This window comes from Falco rusticolus, chromosome 7 (genome assembly GCF_015220075.1).
Source record: "Falco rusticolus isolate bFalRus1 chromosome 7, bFalRus1.pri, whole genome shotgun sequence".
Lineage (NCBI taxonomy): Eukaryota > Metazoa > Chordata > Aves > Falconiformes > Falconidae > Falco > Falco rusticolus.
Window position 1 is genome coordinate 60,391,797 of NC_051193.1, and position 23,519 is coordinate 60,415,315.

Genomic DNA, 23,519 nt, shown 5'->3' on the forward strand with positions numbered 1-23,519 from the left:
TTCCTTGGAAATCAGCATTGAAAGTAGACATGGAAAACACCCAATAGATCATCGTTGTCAGAATTTTAATTTATAGGCACTACATGGTCAAAGTTCTTCTGTAATTTAATAAATTTGCACAATAAAATAGAAAATATAACCAAATAAGGCAAAATGATCCTGTTAAATATTGAGCAAATCAATAGCAGAAAATTAAATGAAAAGAACATAATACTCTGTTTCCCCATATTCACAGTAATGAAAATGAAAGTGGCAATAAAAATGTGACTCAGAAATGAAATGCTGTGACCAAGTTCTTTAGTCCTTCGCTGAACAGTGACAGGAATTTGTTGTGGCATTGGGTATGTCAAAGAAGCAGAATCTTGACTGAATGATCTGACAGTCCTTGCTGCCACCACCTCTTTGGGTGGCGGCCATGAATTCAGAAGGACCACTGTAGGAATAAAGTCCCTGCATGAGTACGTGTTTGCGGGAAGGAGCCTGACTTGGGGTGCTGGCTCCCGGGCTGGCACAGACGTCATGGAGAGCTGTGTGAGTAAAACCAAGTGCAGCCTTTGAAAATGTAAAATGTGTACGTCAGGGGAGTGGAACATCCACTGACTTGAGACAAGCAGCATCATGCTACTCATTTCATCTTCTTCAGCTCCTCAACTTAAATCTTATGCAGCTCACAAATGCACAAGGTGGACCGGGTTGTTTTCCGCTTGCTTTTTGCAGTTATTTTTTAAGAGGCAGGGATGACTTTTAGACAGTAAATTATTGGAAGGACCTTTAAGCCACCCCATTCTTAAATGACTCATGACTGTACACAAGCCACTGTCACCTAACTGTATTTCAGGCTCACACAACATTTTAAAATAATGTAAAGAAATGTAGTTCTGGAGACAAATATTTTGATTAAGGATATTTTCATTGATTCATTGGGCTTTGAATCAGGCTATGAAATTTTTCTTCATTAAATACTTGAAGAAAGAGGGGAGAAATATAAATTATACTGACTGCATGAAATAGATCATTAGTGTGTTTTTGACAAGCCTGAAAGTCCGGTATCACATCTGTCTGCAGAGGAGAGCTTTCTTCTTTTTCACACTAGAAATTAAATAACCTGCTGCAATTAGCCTTTCCATAACAGTGAGGATTTTTAGTTTTTTAAATCTTAGGTTTTTGACCCCATATTTGTGTAGCATTCAATTCACAAGTAAATAGCAGAAAAGGAACAAATATGTAGGTGTGAAGGTCTTGAGTCACCAAAGATGTTAAGCAACTCCACAACCTGTAGCAGTAACTGTGGGAGTAATCTTATTGGCCTTCATTGGGACAGATTATGTGCTTGAAGTTAAGCATGTGTTTTGCAGAATTTAGTGGGGTTTTTTATAGTTATTTTTTATAGTTATTATTTGCAGGACATTAGTTATCGGGTTTGCACTTTTTTTTGGTCAAGATACTGTCACGTTCTGTATAGAATATTCTAGAACAAATGTTTTAGAGGTAGCAAGTGGTAACAAAGCGTGTTCTTTATAAGACCACAATATGTTCTTATGTGGTATTGAAAAGATACAAATCAGTTTGATTTAAATCTCCCTCATATTTAAGAAAAAAGGCCTGGTTCTTCAGTGGATTAGTGGCTCATGTAGAAAGCAAATTTTAGATAGGGAAGACAATAGGATTTGAGAACAGTGAAATATTCACATATGTTTATGTGAGTAAAACTAAGTAGATAAATTTTCAATTAATATTTAAAATTTGTGTTCCTTTCTAATATTTGTTTGCTGATTATAAATGGAGCTGAATGGTTTCTTCAGTACTACATACTGTATATTAAATCATTTGCAAAAGGATCCCAGCCCAAACTGAAAGCATTTCTGGACACACTGCAGAGAGTTTGGTTAATGTCAGTAACAATAAATCCAACATATTTGGAGGCACACACTCCATATTTGTTAGATTAGAGATTCTAAATGACTGGTAATGGATTCAAGCGTACAGCCAAATAAAGCTGCATTACTCATAAGCATATGTATCCTCATATTCAAATGTAGAAAATCCAGTTAAGCTTCAGCCCTTCTTAGTTCTTCATTCATGAGATGATACCTTTAAAGCAAAAGCAAATAACTAAAAAGTTTCTTTTACCCCAAATTAAAAAAAAACCACAACATTTTTAAAATATAAGTTCGAAGTTAGTCTTCCACAGATAGCCAATTAAATTATGCTAAAAATGACATTTTTAATTAAACACCAAGGTAAGCATAAATGGATTTCAAAATAATTAATCAAACATCAAAAAATTGAAACCTTTTTCTGCTTGAGCAGCAGAAATGAAAGAACCAGTCTTCAGGTCTCATAGAGATTCAATCTAATTTAATTCTCTGTCTTCTCTAAATAAACATTCCTAAAACCTTTTTTTCATCTGGGGGAATAAGGATGAGAGGGGTAATCAATATTTCTAGCATTTTAATTAAAACCGTTAGTGGAATAAATCCATTTAATTATCAGTTAATGAAATACAAGGTCATTTACCTGACAGGAACTTTGAAGGTGGATTACTAGCTGGAATAAAGTAGAAGAACCCAATGTCACAGCCATTTAGCTTCTGTCAAATTTAAGGTTAAAATCCTTTTAGACTGTTTAACCTATTCTCTACCATTTTCTATTATGTATGTCAATTGGCAAGAAGAAATACATGATCAAAACTTATCTACCTTTAATTTTTCTCCAAAGTTTCTGCTAAGTTTCAATAATTTCTTCTCCATTTTTTGTCTAAAGAGATGCAAAATGCAAATGAATCCTGGGGTATTTCCACTTATTGCAGAAGGTTTGCTCCTTGAATGAAGTTAGCATACTGTGCTTGAACTTTCTTAGGAAATTATTAGCAATTAAACAAACTGAACACGGATGTAGCCAGTAAATATATTTGTTGATGAGAAATATTAAGCTTCTCTATTTTTTATATGTAGTATATACTTTGATCACAGAGGATTTTTAAGGCTGGTGTTCTCATCACACATGTAAGAAGGAAAACGGAAACAGAAAAGGTTTTCTGTGAGTACGGCAGCAAACTTCCCATGCTCCTGGTAATGTCTCAATAGGACAGCAAATCAAGTGGGGAACAAAAGTCCTGCCAGAGACACAAATAGTGAATGTCAGTACTGGCAAGCAACAAGATCAACAGAGAAAGAAACACTCTTTCTAGGATTCCGGGACAACCATGCAAGTGCAGGACAAGCAATTTAGGTGGTCTGTTCCTACTTTTTGGTAGGATTTGAAGTTCAGATAATTAGGAATAGGTTATATAAAATTCAAATGGGTACTAATAGCTATTATAAGCTCACACTTGAAGTATACACAGCCATTTGGGAACGTGCTAAGGTGCATGTTTTTTAAAAAAGAAAGTGACTCTATAAATGACATGACATGCAATATAGTGCTTACCGGAATGACTACTTCTAATGTTTTGCTGTTTTCTATATTATGGCATTTTAAATGCAGAAAAATAAAATGTAGGTTTTTAAAACTGCTTTAGTGAGTTAACTCAAAGTTGCATTCTCATATTCATTGTGGCTTTTGTAAGTGTAAGTCACATTTGCCAAATTCCTCACAAACCTCCATGAGACAAAAATAATAGTTATCATTCTAATTCATAAAGGATGTTAGCTATGTATTTTCGTAGCCTAAGAAAAGTCATTGTTCTTAACAAAAGGACATTGAGTGCTGTGTATCACACCCGTTTTGCTTTTCGTAATTACAGAAGTGTTCCAGGCACATTTGAAGTAGTGCTTCAGAACATGTTAAACTCTATAAAGGTGCAAAACTGCTCATAACTTTAGTGTGTAAGGACAAGTTATGAACTATAGATAAGGGAGGCAAAGTTTAATATCTTTTATTAGACCATCTATTAGAGACAAAAAAAGAATTGAAAGCCTAAGGGGTGGCTCTCAGCACAATGCATGGTACCCATGACCCCGATGTCTGCAGTTGTCTGTGCCATGGGAAACTTATAGCTGCAAATGAAGAAGTTGGGTAGAAGAAGTGGCAGCTAGTAGAGGAAGGCAAAATCCACTTCCCACAGTGAACAAAAGATATTTGTTGTCTCCAGCCCTTCCTTCCTGTGGCTGTACTGGAGAAGCAAGGCTGACATTTGAAGTTCCAGCCCAAGTTATTAACTGATCCCGATACTGTCCTGTTTTCTTCATGATAAAAGGGGGATACAGTATTCTTAGAGCAGTAAAATTCAAGTTTTCCTGTAGCTACTAAAACGAACCAAACTGCTAAAACCAAAACGTTGACTCCTCTGCACTTGCTTTCAAACTTTTCTTTGCTTGCAACCCCATATTGTGATAGTTATGCTACAGTATGCAGTCGTTGCCTTAAAAATATGTAAAATATTGGTGTCAGGAGCCCGTATCTCTGAAATCATCAGTTTATAGATATATACTTTTTTTTGTCACATAATTTGTAAGAGCATATTTTGCTTGCTTGAAATAGAAATAAGAAAATTGTCATCGACTTTGACAGAATGCAATCCACCTTTCATTTCCTACATTTAGCCTGTTTTGCTAGAGGTGCTAGAAGATTTTGAATGGTAGCACTTTAAAGACCACACAGGGGAAAAAAAAAAGAAACCTTTCAAAATGTCATGAATGCAATGCATTTCAACCCTGTATGTTTATGATTCTTGTGTTACTGGAAGTCCTGAAACTTCTTTTACACAACTGTTTACTGATGAAAAATACTGCACTGGAGGAGGACATCATGGCTACTACACTGACCAGTCTGAGAAGTAGATGTTAATATTTTAAAACTGATGATTTTAGCAGATTTAGAAGTTGCTTATTTATAATATTGTATGATGTGTGTTTTTTTACTAAGTTAGGACCCTTTTAAAGCCATTCATTTTTAATAAGAGTCTGAACAAGTTTCCATAAGGAAACTCAGAAATTGTGTCACAGATGAATGAGGAACTGATTTTTATATGATGGAATTTCTGGGCTAGTTATTCCCAACTTTTAGTTTAGTCTTAAAAGTCATGTCTATTTTAACTTTGTGGTATCAGGACTAATGAAAATTATAGTGTTTGTAAAACCCATCACCCTAACTTCAGGCTCATGTAGGTAGTACAGCCAGCTGTGAAAGCAATCAGAAACTGTCACCAAACCCTACACAATTTGCAGGTTACTGCAATCGAAAGTGAATTTTCTTGTTGTAGACTTCTGTTGTCCTCATTGCCCAACAACAGGGAGGATTCCTCTGAAAAAGTGAAAGAGTAACAGGTAGAGCCAGCTATTTGATTATGTTGCAATGACGATGTGAGGATGATTTTCTGTTGGGGCTATAGAGAAGCTGGATTTCTGCAGAGTTATTGCATGTTCTACAGAGGAACAGGGGTTTCTGTGGCCCCTTGATCATTGCATGGTCAATACACTGTGGGTTCTCCACCTCAGGATGAGACTACCTTGATTCTCAAGATGCTGCTCAGCATTTTTTAAGCACTTTCTTTACATATTTTATTCTTGCTTCTTTGTTACCTGAAAATACGTAGTTAAAGTCAAGCAAGTAAATAAGACAAAAAGATATTTTTGTGCATTCATTCAGTATTACATGTAAATCTGAATATGCACAGACCTCGAAGAACTCTGTATTGTGAAAATCACTGTTTTAAAAGTATTGTCACATTGCTTTACAGAAAACAATAGTTTCCTGATCTCTATGGGTTACTCAGATGCAAGTCAGGACAGATTTTTACTATTTATGTTGGTTTCAGTCTAGCTGTGGTTTTGCAGGATATAAAATATGGTGAATTCAACAGCATGCCATGAAAAGCACTCAGCAAAGTATTCTTTTAGCTGTAATTCTCTTTTAATTTCAGGGAGAACTGTCAAAAACCCACAATGTGTCCCACAGAATCCCACAAAGTCTGGCAAATTGCACCAAAGAGATCTAGCTTTTTTTAGCTGGAAGCATTGTAGATTCAGTGTCTGGAAAGCCTTACATTTGAGATGTGTGTGTGTGTGTTACGAATATGAAGCACAATGTAGGATTTACTCCCATAGAGAAAAAGTGCTTAAAATTAAGTGAATCTTTCCAGTTTTAAAGCATTTTTCTTGTCTTCATGTTTCTTTCATGAAAGTTCTTTCCGGTTTAACAAAAAGAAATAAACAGAACCCTGATGTGACATTGATGTGGTACTTCTAGGAGCTTCAGAAAGGACATACTCTTTTCTCTGCACATGTACATGCTGTCTTTAAGATCTGCAGATATTTGGATGCAATATGAATAGAGTATATAGTCCTTTAACATTGTCCATTCCTTCCGCTGCCAAATGCAGTGGAGGTTCAGAACGTGCAGAAATTGTAGAAACAGACCTAGGTTTCAACTGACTATTATTCAAGCCAACACATCCAGCATCTTATTATGAGAATTGCATAACAATAATTAATACACATTCCACCTCCCTGTATTGAGAAAGGAAACACAGGAAATAAAGTGACTGGATTAAAAATAGTTTTTGTGGTAATACTGAGGTTGTAGAGATGGAACTTACTACGTTTAAAGCAAAGCTGTCAGGATCGTATGAGTAAATGCATAACAGAAAGAAAGGATTAGGAAGATGAAGGTATCTTTACATTGTTTGGAAATGTATTTTGAAATAAACTGATGTTAGATTTTATTTAAAGAAGGATTTTTAAGCTGGAGCTCTGCACCATTTAATTTCACGGATGGAGGCCTGGACGGAATTCCTTATGTTGGATATATCTGGAAACATACTATGCTTCTAAATAAGAATTTTGACTTCAGATGCGAAATGAAACAGTCCAGAGTCATAAAGACCTTGCCTGTATCAAAGAAAAATTCCTGTATTTGCTTGAAAGCATGAGTGTACCTGTTCAAGTTCCGTTCTCACAGAACTTGGACAGCTGTAAATGGGACCTGCTGTGCAGAAAGGCTGATCTTGGACCAGCTCAGCTGCATCACTGCAGCTCCCCAATGACTTGAGCTCCCAGAGATGATGATGCTCAGCAATGGGCTTTGTGACACAGTAGGACAAAAAGTTTTGGAGCAACGGGGTAGTCCTTGAGGATGCTGTTTAAGGCTCTGAGCAAACTCAAGAAGATGTTCAGTTTGTGTTTGCAAATGTGTTTGCAGTGATAGGCCTACTTTGGGGAGCAGCATGATGTTCAAATGTCATGTGTTAAAACAAGCATGATGGGAAACAAAGCGAGTACTGTTGACAGGACATTCATTTTTAAAATGCCAGGTCTGGAAAATACTGTCTTGGACGGTGCCATAGAATTAACAGTGAGCAGTGCATCTGATTACAGCTGAATTATTTTCATTTATAAAGCGACTATTTAGATACACACACACTATATCTATAATATACCTATTTATACATTTTAAACACAAGTTTTAAGGTATTATGTGAGCTTTCTTCGCATTTTATATATTCTTAAGAAATCTTTCCCACCATTTTAAATGTTCGGTTAAAGAAGGATGTATATTTTATATGTATATTTCTCTTTTTAAAATATCTTGATGTATTTAAAGAAAAGAATTGATATGTTGTATGATTTACAGTCTTGGAAAAAAATAACATAGTCATAACTTTGCAGTTTTTGTGATGCATGAAGATCAGATTTTTTAATGTTGGTTAATGCTTTACTAATTAAAGTGTGCATGTTAATTAAAGCAGAGGCTAATGTTAATTACCTATATTAATGGAATCTCATGTAGCACCTGCCTGAAGCAATGGGTTCAATTTTCAAAATATCTCAATTAAGGCTGAAACTTTTGATTTGCATCTAGTAGGGTTTCAATTAACTGCATTGCAAACTTAAATAACACACTTAAAGGGATAATATCACCAATCACATGCAGCACAGTGGAATTGGTCGGTTCAATTATTGACTATGGCTATGAGAGCTTTCACAGTTGGTAGGTAAGTACTATGGTATTGGCAAGTGATTATTGTCTAGGGCTGTCATCGCTTCTGTGGCTGTTGTAAGAGAGATGTTAAATTGCTGTACTTGGGTCTCACTGCAATTCCATTGTTGAGGGAGACAAAAATAGAATGATGTTTGTTCACATCCAGCATTTAATGGTGAAGATTCAGCTTGTTCCTCTGAAATAAATGACCACTGTTCCATGACATGGTGAGGCATTTTATCAAATGGGAAAGCAGCATTTGTGATAAAGTGCACAATGTTGCAGTGTACTTCTCAGCCAAGCCAAGAGATGTGATTGTATTCCCAATCTCTGTTTCAGCCACCACAGCATTACGTGTTGACATAGGAGCTTTTAATGAGCAGCTTCAGGAAGCGATTAACAAAGCACTAGAAATAGATGCAATCATGCTGATTGGAAATTCTACCTAAGCTCCATAAACAAGATCGTAATGTCCTGCTACCATACAACTTTCTAGGGTAATTATTCCTGATAGCTCCAAGACTTGAACTTTTAATCTGAGCCTACTCCAATAAGACATTGACAGTTCAGTTATAATGAAGCCAAGATCCAAAAAAAGCATGCTAACTTTTGTTGGTTTGGACACACAGTTGAGGAATGGATGTAGGCTTCTGTGGAAGGCTCCAAATTTTGTTCATACATGTGATGCAGAAGTACAGCCAAGTATATTTCTTGTGTGGCCTCTGGGGAAATAGACCACCAGAGAGTCAGTTTTCAACCATGCTCAGCAAAGAGAACCTGGAGCACAAGGTTAGCCTGTGGCTATATTGCCAGAATCTATCATGTGTGCCTATATATTTTCCTGCTAAAAATGGCCTTAGACCTTAGACCATCCCACTAGAGTGGGTGCTGACTATCTGTATAAGAGATTGCCTACACCTTTTAATAAAAGCTTTTTGTAACACTCAGGCCTAATGCCTCCATTTTAATTAATGCTATGAAAAAAGAAAAAAAATATCTTCATACTATCAATCTGTTTAAGGTATTTGTGAGATTAGAATAAAACCCTTTCACCAAACTGCATTTAAAATATTTGTTTTAAAATGTTGTAATGGCCCTTGACTTATGAGTTATCAGTTAGTGACCTCTCTTGGGTCTTGATTAATCAGTGTGTAATGATTTTTGTTGCAGTTTTCACTTCTAAAGAGCCTGTGTCCCACATCATATTGTAAGGTCACTAGATGGTTTAGAAATTACACTTTTTTGTCTCTGGAAACACATTAAGTCTATCATAATCTAAGTGCCCAGAATCCCCATGTAGTGATACTCAACTTCTTTAACAGTATAATGTTCTTTAGAAGTACTGTATGGCCACAAAGTATTGTCTTATTTATGGTTACTGGAAATGTGCATCTTTTAATTAAAGCTTTCCCTTGACAGATATTTTTTGTAGTAATTGAACTTCAGATTCCTTGATTCAATATGCATCTTATTTTAGCACCAGAAAAGTCATATTTTCATGGGTCAGGTGTTAAAATACAAAGATGCAGGAGGTATTCATATTATACTGTGATATGTTCTTGTCATCTCAGTTATGCTTCCTAATATTCTTTGAAGCAAAAAGATTAATTTATGCAATTTTGTAGTCACATGAACATTTGTTACACACATATGTCATCTTTGGACATCTACATCTTGAGATGGGTGATTTTGCTGTTCTCAGTCTGCTTAGGACCTGGCTTCTTTTCTTTGTGAAATTAAAGTGTTTGATCATATCCATTTAAATATCTGTCTAAACTTAAGTAAAAAAAGCCAAATGTCTCCTGCTTGTTGGGCTCTTGGTAGCACAGGATACTCTAGCAATAAATCTTGTATTCATATGGCAATTTAACTACATTCTAAATGAGAAATAATACACCACCAAACAGGCGGTATCTTGTGTAATGGTCATGTCTTTGATGAAAATCTGTTGAAATCATTGTATTTACAAGATTACTGAGTTTAGGTCTCTCTGGGTATTAGTTGGCCCAAAGGCACTTAGCCAATTAAGGCTATTGGAAAAAATGAAAGCAATCCAACCTGGAGCTTTCTGAAAGGAATCTTTAACACCATTTACTTCTCTTGCTGTATAGGGACTATAATATAGCTCTTTCAATATCTTAGGTATATTTGGTGTGGTTTTATTTAGCTGGGGTGTTTTTGTTAGGTATGAGAGAGAGGCTAAAAAGTTTAATTCCTTGTAAAAATTAGAGAATAATATTTCAAAAAAAAGCATCCAAAACAAGCGATTCTACAGTACCATTTTATTAGAGAACAAGGAAGAAGGAAGCCATGCAAATTTGGATAGATTTTTGTCAATAGTGATTTGAAAGGTACCCCTTTAAAATTCATATTCTTACATTTAGGCATATGTATTCCTTCTGGAATGTTTGCTTTATGAGTAAGTGAAGACCTCAGGTGCTTTAACCAAATCAGCTGTGCAGGTTTGGGTCTGGAGTCATGACAAGTTCGTAAAAGAGGTCCTGGGGAAAAGTAAAACAACTACAAGTACATGGAATGCACTCTGTTATACTGTGGCATTTTCAACAGAAATGGAAAGAGCAAACAGGTTAAGTCGCATTAGATACTCATGGGCTAGAATGTGGGTATATATTTTAAATGGTTCACATAAAACCCAATTGTGCAGTCTTTACTCTGGCAAAATTCCCTTTTAAACTGTAGAAAGCTTTCCTCAATACAGTATCTAAAGAATTTGAGTGCTGGATATTGGCTTTTCTTTTACAGTTATTTTTGGAGCTTTGACACATAACATACATGTGAATCAAAATCTACCTTAAAGTGCTGAGATAAAAGGTTTCCACTAAATTTTGTCTTGGTAATTCAATAAAGTGTTATCACATTAGAGTTCTTGCCGAAGTAAGGTGTCTAACATGTTTCTGAAACGGAGCATTCATGAGAAAAAGAAGTTTTTGGTGCTAGAAAAGGGATGTCACTTGTTATATTTTAGGACTTTAATTGTTCTCTTAGTTTGTCTTAGCCTTGAACAGCCTCTCTACAAGTGGATCATATCTTAATATTTTATGTATTTATATAAACTGAGGTTTTTAAAAATAATTTTGTATCACATCTGTTTTTACTGCATGTTGCTGCATGTCTCTAGAGGCATACAGCATTTTTATTTTCAAGTAAATTTATATTAGTTGCAGTCTCCAGCTGTTTTAGATATAGAATCATTTCCTGTTGGTACAGTTTCCAGGACAATGCCCTTTTTTTCTTCTCAGAAGAATGAGAAATTTAATTTAACAAAGACATCCTATAATTGCCTTTGTATCTAGCAAGGTATCTAGCAATCTAAATATTTTATTTTATTTAAAACATCTGTCTACATAATATCATATGACTATACAAGCCTATATCAGCCTCCTGAAAGACAGCTGCTGCCACTTTTATTTAATTTATAAGAGACCAACAAAATTGCTCCTTAAGATAAAGCCCGTCTGCCACTGAGTCATATATAAAAAAATTTTGCAAGATGAAAATTGCTTGCATTTACAGTTCTTGTTAAACTAATCTAAGTCTTTTTCAAATTTAGAAGCATCATTTTTCCTTTTTCCCCTCTGCACCCCTCCTCCCCACCCCCACCCCCCCCACCCCCACCCCCCGCCCCTAGCCAATCGCTATGGAAACATAGGAGCTTTACATATACATTTTTTAGAAGCTCATTTTATTAAGATTGAAGGTACATTTCTTTTTAAGATTAAATGCAAAGTAGAGTCGCATCTTAATTGCTTGCTTGTGGGATCTATTTATCTCCTGCTATCCTCATTTTCACAGACGTTTTGTGCAAATTATACTGGTCAGAATTTTCATGCAGTTTTTCAGAAAATATATAGGGGAAGTGATAATGCCAATATAGATTTTTATCTGTTTTGTGTTACTAAGCTTTGTTTGCAGTGATTCTAAACTGTTTCTTTGTATGAAGCAACTCATACTGAAAAGAAAATGTTTAATAGATAGTATCAATTTAGGCACAGCAGCCATCCTAGAAAAATAGATATAGGCATTCTACAGTATGTCTAAATAGGACAAGTTTACCTTTTCCAGGGAAGTAATCAAAATATTCTTTTTTTGGAGAACTAAGAGTATGAAGGGAAAATGTTTATGGTTCCCTACTGGCACACAGTTATGATTGACAGGAAAACCCAACATGTATGCCACATGAGACATCTTGTTCAGGAACTTTCAGGAGGGTAGTAAATTGGTGTTGGCACAAACACAAAAAAATAAAATGACTTGATTCAGCAGTTTTCAATTCTAAATCCCCAGGCTCCAAAGAAAGAAGTAAATATTCATCAAATGATCAAAATTTATATTGATTTTTATTCTGCATTAGCAGCTCAAAGTCAAGATTCTTGGCAGGGTGGATGTCGGTTTGAATGATTCTCTTTGAAATAAGGATACAGGCACTGGGCTGAGTGCTACTGTGCATTCCTGAACCATAGGAAAAGACTATTAGAACCCTAGGAAGCAATTTTTTTTTAAAGAATTGTATAAAGGCATGCTTGTTCTGTACTGTTTTGATAACTAAATTGTTGTTATTAGTATGTAAAGTAATTCTTGTTGTTCCTGCTTTACTCCATCCTTTCCATTATCATCTAAGGACAACTTTTCTATAGTACTTCAAAGGGGAACGGTAGTTCATGTACTACAGTAACTGAGTTAATATCAGTACTTTCCAAAGTAAGTGTATTTTAGAATGAAGTGTTAGCCTGGCAGAGCAAAGGAAGCAAAGATTGTATCTGCACATTATACATCTTTAATTTTGCAGTTTGTGCCAGGGAGTAAATAAAGATCTTGGGGGAGGTGGTGGGGGAAGGAGGATGGAAATCCAGGGGAAGAGAATGTGAGCATGAATGCAGCACTGAAACACAAATGTGATGACTGTGATTACCGAGCTGTGAGATTTAATGAGAAAGCCTGTATTAGAGTGAAGTAGAAAATCATAACCATCACCTCTAGTCTATAGGGCTATAATTGGATCTCAGCCCCCAGCAAGAAGTAAATAAATAAGTTAGTGACATTTTTAACAAACTTAAATATATTGAGAATAAAAGGGGAAGCTTTCTCCATTACTGTACTGGTGCAGTATACTTGGGTTTTTTTCTTTGGTTTTTTTTTTTTTTTTTAAGTATCTCAGCTTGCATTAAAACAAGATTCGTTGTCGTAAAATGGAAGAAGAGAATAGTAAGTGTGTTTTAGGGGTGTGTGTGTGGGGTGTGTTAAATAAAAAAGCAAAGTGAGACAGAAATACTGTAACTATCAAAGTGTTAACAAATTTCCCAAATGTCCTAGGTGCTTACAATTCAGCAAACATCTTTAACAGCATAGCTTTAAAATTAAATTTTACAAACATTATGGGTAATGCTTTAATAGTATGCAAATTGCAATGAAGTCAGAAGCGGCAAAGCTGACCTCTCAGCAATACAAATATTTTATGTTTAAAACAGTTATCTTTTTACAGTTCCCTCTGCCTCAGTAGGTGTCAGGTGCTTCAAGAGGCTCCTCAGCTGAGGATCATAAATAAACTCAAAGGAGCAGCGGTCTGTGCCTGCTTTTTATACATGGCAAAGCAGTTGTACAAATCAGCGTATTAAGCTGTATGTTTTGTTGCTGCTACAATAATTACTAATATTTTTACTAATATTTTTTTACATTTCCTCAAAATTATTTTTTGTATTTTCTGTTCCTAATCTTAGTCAAAGCCCATATATACACACACATAATTTCTCATATGTCGCAAGCTTTCATATATATATATATGAAAAATAATGTACAGAAAGAAATACTTAACCTGCATTTCTCTGCTGTTAATGATTTAAGTAAAATGTCATTTTTATCCTCCTTCATAATCTGCCTATTCTTAGTTATCTTGCAATGGAGACAAAATCCTGTGTTCACAGCTGCGCAATTTTATAACATTAATAGTTTAATATCTAAAAAATGGTTGAAAAAAATATAATTTCTCCACGTAATAGGAAAAAAATTGATCATATTAAAAAAACCCACAAACAAAACCAGCCAAAAACAAACCACTCTACATTGTATAGTAAGAAAACATTCTCATCTTTAGGGTTTATACAACATCAAATAGACTATGTAGGCATGGAAAGAATCTCCTTAATTTCTGAACAAGTCAAATAAGCAATCAATGAGAGGCATTTGAGGTAAACTCAGTGTAGGAGTTTGGCCTTGAAAATGTTTTGACACTTCTGAGCATTTCAAAATATTTGTCTCAAAATATTAGATCAAAAGGAGAACTTTATCTCAAAACTGCAATTTTCTGAGTTGGTGTGTATGGGAAATTGTGGAACTAGTTGTTAAATATGAAACATTTCCCAAGCATATAGAAGTTTAACATGGAGCTACTAAAAGAAAACAAACCCTGTTTATGCACTAGTTAAAATAATTACTATGTAGCATGCTCATAAATGATGTAGTATTTCAGGAAAAAAGAGTTCACATTTTTTTTCTGTAATATGGCATCATCTTACTAGCCATTTCTACATTTTATGTAGGTTCCTTTAGCATAAGTGACAGAAATACACAAACATTTCTGTTCATGAAACGATATCAAAACATAAACCGGGAATACTATTACAGTATGTTAAAATTAATTAAAAGTATTACCAAAGTAAGTTCAGATTCATACGTTGCAAGTTTAAAGAAATCATTACCTTATATTTACTTTCAAATATAATATATAATTTTATATATATATATATATAATATAATCAATATAATGCATTCAAGATAACTTGGAAGCCACTTTCTACAAATAAGTCATCAAGTTGCACTTCACTTTAAGGCAGTAGAGCTTCCAACAGTGGAAAAAGAGATTTCTCCAAAATATGCACAAAGTGGATCTCTGAGAAAAATTTCCAATGAAAAGGCCATAGCATTTTTATATTAGTTCAGTCATGCCTTCCTGTTTTCCCTACAATGTATTGGTTTTGCAAGACCTACTTCATCTCGGTTTTTTTTAAATACAAAAGTAGGTGTCAGTCTGCTGCAGAGATGGAGGTGAGGGAATGTGCACCATCACGCGAATTTTTCTTTTGCACATGTGTACCATCCTGAATTCTGAACGTTGGTACCTTTAACCTTAAAAGCATGGCCATTTTGAATGCCCAGCCCTACAGATCAAGCTAGGTGCATTGCCTGCCCATGTGGTTTGGTACACAAGCCTTTCAGAGGAGCATGACTTTTAGAAATACCAATGCTTTGGGGTGACAGGCAGACTCTTAACAATCTCTTGTTAAGCCACTTCATTGCTCTAAATGTGCAAACAAAGGGAATGGTAGGAACAATCAGAACTGTGCAAATAGTGAAGGTTTTAATTAAGTAAGATTAAGTTTACAATTTTTGCACATTGAGGAAAGACTTTTTGTGTCTGACTAGTCTTTCTTCTTGACTACTTGGGGATCTTGAGTCTGGCCTGGAATGGTGTTCAACCTTGTGTTTAAGTACAACATATCTGTGTTCTGACCTCCTATAGGAAATTGTTTTCTCTGCCAGACAGGAAAGAAACCAAGACAAAAGGTTGTGATGATGAATTGCTACTTTAATAAAGAAAATTCTTCTGGGTTTGTAAGAATGGGACTGTTTGGACTTACAGTTCTTGTGGCATGTGAAGATGTGTCACTGAAGGAGCTGGAAGGCATGTGGCAGTTTTGATGAAATGCACTCCAACTGTTATGTTGATGAGTTCGGCTGGATCTGCATCCTTGTTAATTTGTGTATTCCGCCTGGTTTTAGCAAGCACTATTCTGTTCATCCCAGTCCTTTCTGTTGTCAGAGCAAGCCTGTTCCCCACCTGGCCCCCAGTTATTACAAAACCTTCCTTTGCATCCTACCTGTCGCTCCAGCTCCAGGCTGGAGGTGCAGACCTGCAGGACAAGAAAAGTAAGTAGCAAAAGATACTGGCCATTGTGTGATTCCCAGTCTTACAAGGACTTTTTTTTCACTTTGTAATTTTGGAATGCTATTGTCAGTAAATATTCAGTCTTGGAAGTCGCTGGAAAGGCTAATCCTTTCATACTTTTCTTCAGTGCTTTTTGGTATTTGTGATATAGGGAACTTCTCTGAGTACATCGCTGATATCTGTTTGATGCACAGGGCATGCCACACTCTCGTGTTGTGTTTAACATTACACTGAACAGAACCAAAGACAGGGGGACAGTCAGGAATTAGACACCAGAGATCCAGATTTTAAATTAACAACATGATCAGGATACCTCCATGGATTTGGTCAGACAATGCTGCTGAGGCCATGCTACTGGTTGCATTTGCACTCCACAGTCCTGAAGTAGCAGGTCATGTTCCTAATCTTTATACAAAAACCCAAAACCACTATGTATTTCTGAAAGCCAAGGGCAACTCTGCAAAAAGGTATTGCTGTTATTTACTGGCCTTCTCCCCCCACCCCCTGTTATTTCTGATGGCTCTGGGAACTGCCTGAAGTTCTGCTTGCTATAACACAACCCTACTTGATCTAAAATTTCAATTTCTGGCTCCTGTAGATGGGCTTAAAATTCACTGTGCTGTTACTGCTGTTACTTAAACTCTATGATGAATTTAAGTACCTTGATAAGTAAGAATGTTTTTGCCTTGTAATTTTGCTCATTCTGTGTGGAGGTTTCACATTGTTGTGATTATTTTAGTACACTGAAAAACAAAGTGATAAAGTTATTACCAATATAAAAGCATTTCTGAGATTTATGATGATAAAAACACTTTGCTGAGATTTAACTGGTAACAAGCATGCCCTGATTAACAGAATTCATTTCCTGCATGATCAAAACACAACGTGTCCTTTTGTAATAGGACTATCAAATGTTCAGCTCTCAGTAAACACATTTTATGATATAGGATTATTTTTTAATCTGATTCAGTTCTGAAGAAAGTGTGCAAGATGAAGGATGGAAGAGGCAGGGGAGCCAAAAACAGGAAGGGTAACAGACTAAGATGTCAACTGCAGCAAGGTCTCTGTTTTAGTTGTGCAGGGTAGGGGAGGATAGGGAGAGAAAAGTGGGGGAAAAAAGCTGATGATAAGAGTTACCATCCTCCTTCAGCAACAAATGCCTACACTTAGGGTAGAAACAATACTTCCAAGTCACCTGAAGTCCAAGAACCCGAACGCTGCCAAATGTTAGACTCGATGATCTTAAGCGTCTTTTGCAACCTGAATGATTCTATGATTCTGTTATACGATTCCATTTAAAATGCCAGGGTAACCTCTTGGAAGTATCGCTTCTACCCTAAGTGTTTACAGCAACAGAAGACCTGTTGGCTGGCTGTGGGGATGAAGTGGTGGATGGTCAAGTCTTTGGTCAAATTGTTGCCTGCCAAAGAATTTTTTCTGTAAGCTACACCCCCATGGAAGATATGTTGAGCTGTGTACTTCTTAACATAATTTTATACAGTGGCTGCATCTGTGACAGAGCCAGGATCTGTTTCATGTTGTGTAATAAAGCTTTCTCCACAACTTTATAATGTGGAGAAATAGACAGAATATTGTGTCAGAAAACAACAAAAAATGCTTGAGGGCACACATATGACCACGTAAATGCTACTGCAATCAACTCAGTTCTGGTAAGGAATTACTCCCAATTTTATTTCTTAAGAAATTCACCAATTACAAAGGTATAAAGCGTGCCGAGATGGGACATGCATGCTTTTAGAATGGTGCAGCTGAATTTGCACTTCTATAAAATATACATATAGGTGAGCCTTCTAAATCTACATACTGTATAATGCCATCTGACCACCTCCTTGTTTAGTGCAAACTGGAATTTGTGCTTTACTTTAAGAGGCAATGCTTTTATCTAGCTTAAGTTCCAATAATGGCAGAGGAGCTGAACTATGTCTGTATTTCATATGTAATTCTACAGTAATTACAGTCTAGTGTGGCAGTGGTATAGCTTTTCTAAAGCACTGTAGAGAAAGAATAATGCAAGATAGAATACTTTCATAATTCAAATCAACTGAATGTGTTATATTTTGTATATTTAAAACAGAGAATAGTTTGCTTACAGTACCATAGTTTGTAACAAAAGACTTGTGCTCCCTAGGAAAGAGTATCTGAAAATACTTTCCTTTCAATACCAATTCAGTGATATTTATTCTAGTACCTTCCCTCATAAAAAAATCTCCAATTTACATTGGTGTAAATTTTGAGTCTCTGATTTGACACTGTATACAATATAACCTTTCAATCTCCTTCCTCCCACAGTAGCAGCCATTATCCCTCCTCTTGTCTTTCTCCACTTCAGAATAAGGTCATTCTAACGTGTAGGTCTAACAAGAAATACAATGTATTTTCATTGATTTGTATTGTCACTGATTACCCCTTCGTGTTCTATAGTGATCTGTATAGTAAAGGACATTCTGTGTTGTCATGCAAAGCCAGTCTTAAGGAACAGATTCTGCACCCCAGGCTCCATCGGTTTATTTATAAGGTCTTACTTTTTAGAAAATGAGCTTTCTGACAATAGCCTTGAAAATATTTACCGTTATTAATCGATCACTAGAACTGAATATTTGGCACTAGTATAAAATTTTTTCACTGTTTTTCCCCAGAGACTACTGTTTTCTCATAGTCTTGTTCAGAGATTGGATCCTCCAGGCTCAGGAAAATGAGAGCGTTTTGTCATTTGATTATTGGAAATATCTCAGTTTAATTTCCAACAGAAAACTGTAAACTCATTCAATCCTGCTAGGCAGAGAATCTGTACAAATGTGTAGCCAGACCATCACCAGCATCTTTATTGTGTTTTTACTGCAAAAAATGTCACTTAGAAGAGGACCACAAAGTGGAAAAAACCTGCTGAGTATCATTCCTTGGCATTTTTTTAACACGTTCAATTTTTCAATGATTCTGACTGGCTACATCTTCTGAAAAAAAGAAGAAACTGAATTCCACTTCTAAGATGGGGCACCAAGAGCAAATGAATGATTACCTCTCAACCAATTTTAACTACATATATTTAGGATGATGCATATCTCAGTAGACTTTCTCAGGATTTCCTAGATATCCAAGTCCATAGAGGTGTGTTTGTGATAGAAATTATAGTTGTGTTAAGTAACAAGAAATCATATGTAGAGCAATCTGAAAGTGCACACTTAAAATAAGCTAGAAGGTAAAGCAAGTAGCTTTTATGTATTTGATTAGCAATTAATAAAGTTGCTACTTTATTCTGCCAGTATACTGCAAAGCTAGTCCTTTGTTATCAGTAAAGATTTTAAATTGAAAATAAATGGCAGTAGATTTATTGCGTATCTGTGCTTTGTACTGGTTTTGAGATTGTGCCTTCTGCCTACTTAGTTCAGCTTCTGCAGAATGTAGGTTTTTGAGACTTAAACTGATCAATACCGACTCGAGTTCTTCAAAGCTTCTTTGGCTTTGCAGTTGATATCAGTAGAATAGGGACACAAAAAGTGCTTAAGTACAACAGTGAGATAGATGAATTCACACAGTGAAGAAATCGGAGAGATCTATCTGAAACTCTGCGCTGCCTGAGTTTGAGTTGCTGTAAGTATTTGCAATCGCTGAAAACAAAAATTGGGTTTAAAACAAAAATAGTTGATTTATAGAGGGATCATAGTTCTGAGATACAATAACTGGGACACAATTGCTTGTATTCAGGATTTTTAGAGTATGATGTTGGTGGAGTTTGTAATGCTCAGTACAAGAGGGCCTTATAGCTGTGAGGAAGAAATAGTGCATTCTTATTCATCCCTCTCCATATATTTAGTTACCTTTCCATCCCGTTTTTCCTTTCCCCCACTATTCTGTTTCATCCTCCTGTTTCTTCTCCTATTTTCCACATACATTAGTGATTTGTTTACAAATATTTTTGCAAGTGAACAGAGAATGAAAGATCTGTGAAAAGCTGCTTTCCTTATTTTTCCCATTTTATATTTTAAACTATAGAGGAAATTATAGAGAGGGGATTTAGAAAATGAAAAAAAAAAAAAAAAAAAGATTATCTCAAGTATTGGGATAGTTGTGCTGTTTTAGAAACACCATGTGTTCATATAGTTCAGAGCTGAGTTTTAATTTGTGTGTGTGAGGTTCCAGAGTTTAGGCTATATGTGAATTCCCTCTTTTTGGAGCACTGGAGCAGTGGGGGAGGGGGGCATTGTATACATAATTTCAATGACAGCCAACCCACCCTCCCTCCCAAAAAAACCCCCCACCAAAAATAACCCTAAAAAAACCCACACAAAACTCATAGGAAAGAAGCCAGAATTACTAATCTTGATTCCCAAACCCATCCTGAATACCAGGGAAATTACTTGCCTAAAATCTTCCACAAGATTTCATTTTTAGGCTTGAAAAGAATCATGGAAGATTGTAATTGATAATGTAATTGTTTTAGAAAGTTACTGGTCACTCACAAGAGGGCTTTTGACTGAGTGTCATGGAAACCATAAATAAGATAAAAACAACCAATGGATAACTGCTTTCTGGTAAGAATAAATTAAAAGAACAAATTCATAGCCTTGTGTGGAATTAAAAGAACAAATTCATAGCCTTGTGTGGACAAAAAAAAAAAAAAAAGCTGGAAGATTATCCTTACTGGTGGAAGAATCCTTCCAAAAAAGAAATTTGTTGAGGTTCCCCTGTATCCTGTGGAAGGGGTTTGTTTATCAGCTTAAACAGAAACATACTTGGGGGTGGAAGTGGAACGGGAAGGTGATGATGTTTGTGTATTTGCTGCTTTTAGTAGTTTCTGAGTTATATAAACAGCAATTTTAATTATAGTTTCTGAAAGAGCGTGTTTTATAGCACTCTCAGACCTTTAACATTTTACTCTAACTGGACAGTCCCAAGTAGTTTGTCCTGTATTCAGGTAATGTTTCTTCATTGTAACCCTGTGTGGTTTAATTTTCCACTATTGTAGAGAAGGTATGAAAGCCTTGTATTTTATTTGTGTGCATACTGAAAGACCTGCATGGTTTACTTGCATTTTTTATCTTCTGTCTCCTTGGAAAATTGCTAGTGGTTTGTTTGTTTTTTTTTCCTTTAATTTCTCAAAACATATTTTGGTTTACTGCCAAACGTAACAAATCTCATTGTAAGAGGCAACTGAGAGAGAAAGCTGTAAATGTTTGAATTTTAAATTTTAAATTTTAAAAGGAAATGGCATTTCCAAATCAGCCACATTATTACTCAGCAAAAATTGCACCAAGGCAAGGCATAAGCAAATATACCTGTTATTACCACAAGCTTATAAAGACATTCCAACCTTCCTTCAGGCTTTCCCTGCTGACAATCTTCAGTGCCTCTTTCCATTCACTTGCCTGAATTTTTCCTAGATTTTGCAGGTTTCCCTTCTCCTCTCTAGCCCTTTCATTACTTTTTCTTTACAGCTGCCATTGTTCCATAGATTGGTAACTCTGCCGTGCTGTCAGCAGCCAAACAAACTCTTCATTTCCCTGCCTCCCGCAGCAGAAAAATGCAAGAGTCCTCATACAAAAATTTCCTCTGTGCTTGTTCCATTTACTTGCCATAGCACTAAATGGTTAAGCAGGCGTTCCTCTCCTAATGGAAATAAGAGTATGTAGTTACACAGAAGTAGCAGGTTTTTTGAAGCATTATCAGAATTTGTAATGCTTTTTTTTTTTTTTTGGTGAAGCATATTAAAAGAAAACAATAGCATATTGGTCCCAAAGTGCTTTTGAACTTACTGTACCCTCTGTTCTTTGTCCTGTTCCTAGGGGCAAGTGTGGCAAACAGCAAATTTCATCCTTTTATCATCTGGTTCTCTGAGCCTCAGAATCAAACTGATCACCACAGCTGCAATAAATAAAGTGTCTATTCAATAAGTTATGATGCCAAGTATTCAACATTCTTCTGGCCAGGCACAGAGTCTGATGGAAACCAGCACATCTCACTTATTGCCTTTTTCCTTGCAATTAAAATTGCTGAATAATCAGTGGACACCAGATATGGGAAAGCTGAATGTGAATGATGCCAATTTGCTTGGTTTTGTTTACACTTACTATTTAAAACAAATATACCTATGGCAATGTGGCTTTCATTAATTATGAAGCACAGGCAACGTATTAATAATATCAGTCTTGAAGCCTCTAAGAAATGTAATTTTATGTATCTACCTGTTCTGTCTTAGTGCGTGATTTCTCATATCTTTTTTATTCATGTCCAGACATCTTTATGCAGCATTTGATTGGATATGCATCTCATCTCATGGAATATATAGCACATTCTCTGATAGAAACTAAATAGTTCAGTTCTAGCATTTGGGAATACACTGTACTTTTCTCTGACTTAATGCTTCAGACTTTTCAACTATCATGCAAGGAGAAAAATCATGGTGTGAATCATTTGGTTAAAATTGTTGCCGTCCAAAAATATTTGTTTTAAATGCATTCTTTCTGATTTTTTTTTAAAGTTCTTTGGTGTTTTTTTTTTCTCTTTGTTTTCTTTTTCTAGGCTGAGGTTCAGCTATGCTATCTGGAAGCACAAAGAGATGCTGTTGAACAGATGTCCTTAAAGCTGTACAGTGAGCAGTACAACAGTAGTAGCAAGCGAAAGGAAGAGTTTGCTGATATGTCAAAAGTTCACACAGTGGGAAGTAATGGGTAGGGAACTATTCTTTTTGTTGTTTTATTCTCACTGATCTGTATTTTTTTTTACATGATATACTTTTTCTTACTTGTAGTTAACCAGGATTTTTCTTCCTAGCCCAAGAGGCAGGGGAAAACTCTATTTATTTTTTTCTTATATGAATGCAAAAAATAATGGGTTCTGGATAATTTATCCAAATCGTGGCTTGTTCATGGGACTACATAACATTACCTAATAGCAATCCATTATTTTGATATTTACAAATGTAATGTGTCCTTTTTCTTCAGGCTTTTCTCCTCCAATGGCTTTGTATCTTTTGATTTCTTAGCATCTTCCAAGGAAGCATCTTTATAATGTATTAATACCTCTGCAAGACAATATAACTGCTATTCTACTAGTGACTAGGAAATATGAATGTGAAGCAATTCACTTAAAGTTCACCAGTTCAAACATCCCAGTTTTGTACTTCTAGAAAGCTTTAATTTTAAATGTTTTCCCTTAACTTGGTCTTCTCAATCTGTTTTCTTATAAATGTAAACACACATACTCCCCTCTCCCTCCACTCTCCTTCCCCCATATTACATATGTAAGTGTATATAAAAGCACTCTTCCTAATAGTTTGAGCAAAGAATCTTGGACAAGTTAATCACTAGAGTATGCTAAAATGAAATCAATGCTGCCCCTCCCTTTTTCACAACCAAGAAAACTTGTAGTTCTGGGTTAAGATTTTTTCTTGAAGGTCTTTTGAAAACTGAATCTTCCAACTGCTATTTCCCCTAAATTAACATCAGAACATATCTGTGAGTTCATAGTAGTGTGGGGCAAAAGCAGTTCAAAGGAGCGAACTAGTGCTCATTTTTTGGGCACCCCCTCATCCTGATAGAAGTCTTCTTGGAACATGTAAATACAGCAGAACCTTTGCCTGCTGTTCCCTATGCAAGGAAATTCATTGACCAAGGTGTTCAGG

General features: G+C 35.7%; 1 protein-coding gene across 2 annotated transcripts in view; it reads left to right on the top strand.

The window, feature by feature from the left end:
* AKAP6 (A-kinase anchoring protein 6) overlaps positions 1-23,519 on the top strand; it is a 287,417-nt gene that overhangs the window by 174,989 nt on the left and 88,909 nt on the right. For both annotated transcript variants that reach the window (XM_037395841.1, XM_037395842.1), the window contains exon 8: positions 22,418-22,566. In XM_037395841.1, the coding sequence (XP_037251738.1) occupies positions 22,418-22,566 (149 nt within the window). The remainder of the gene's footprint in view (positions 1-22,417; positions 22,567-23,519) is intronic.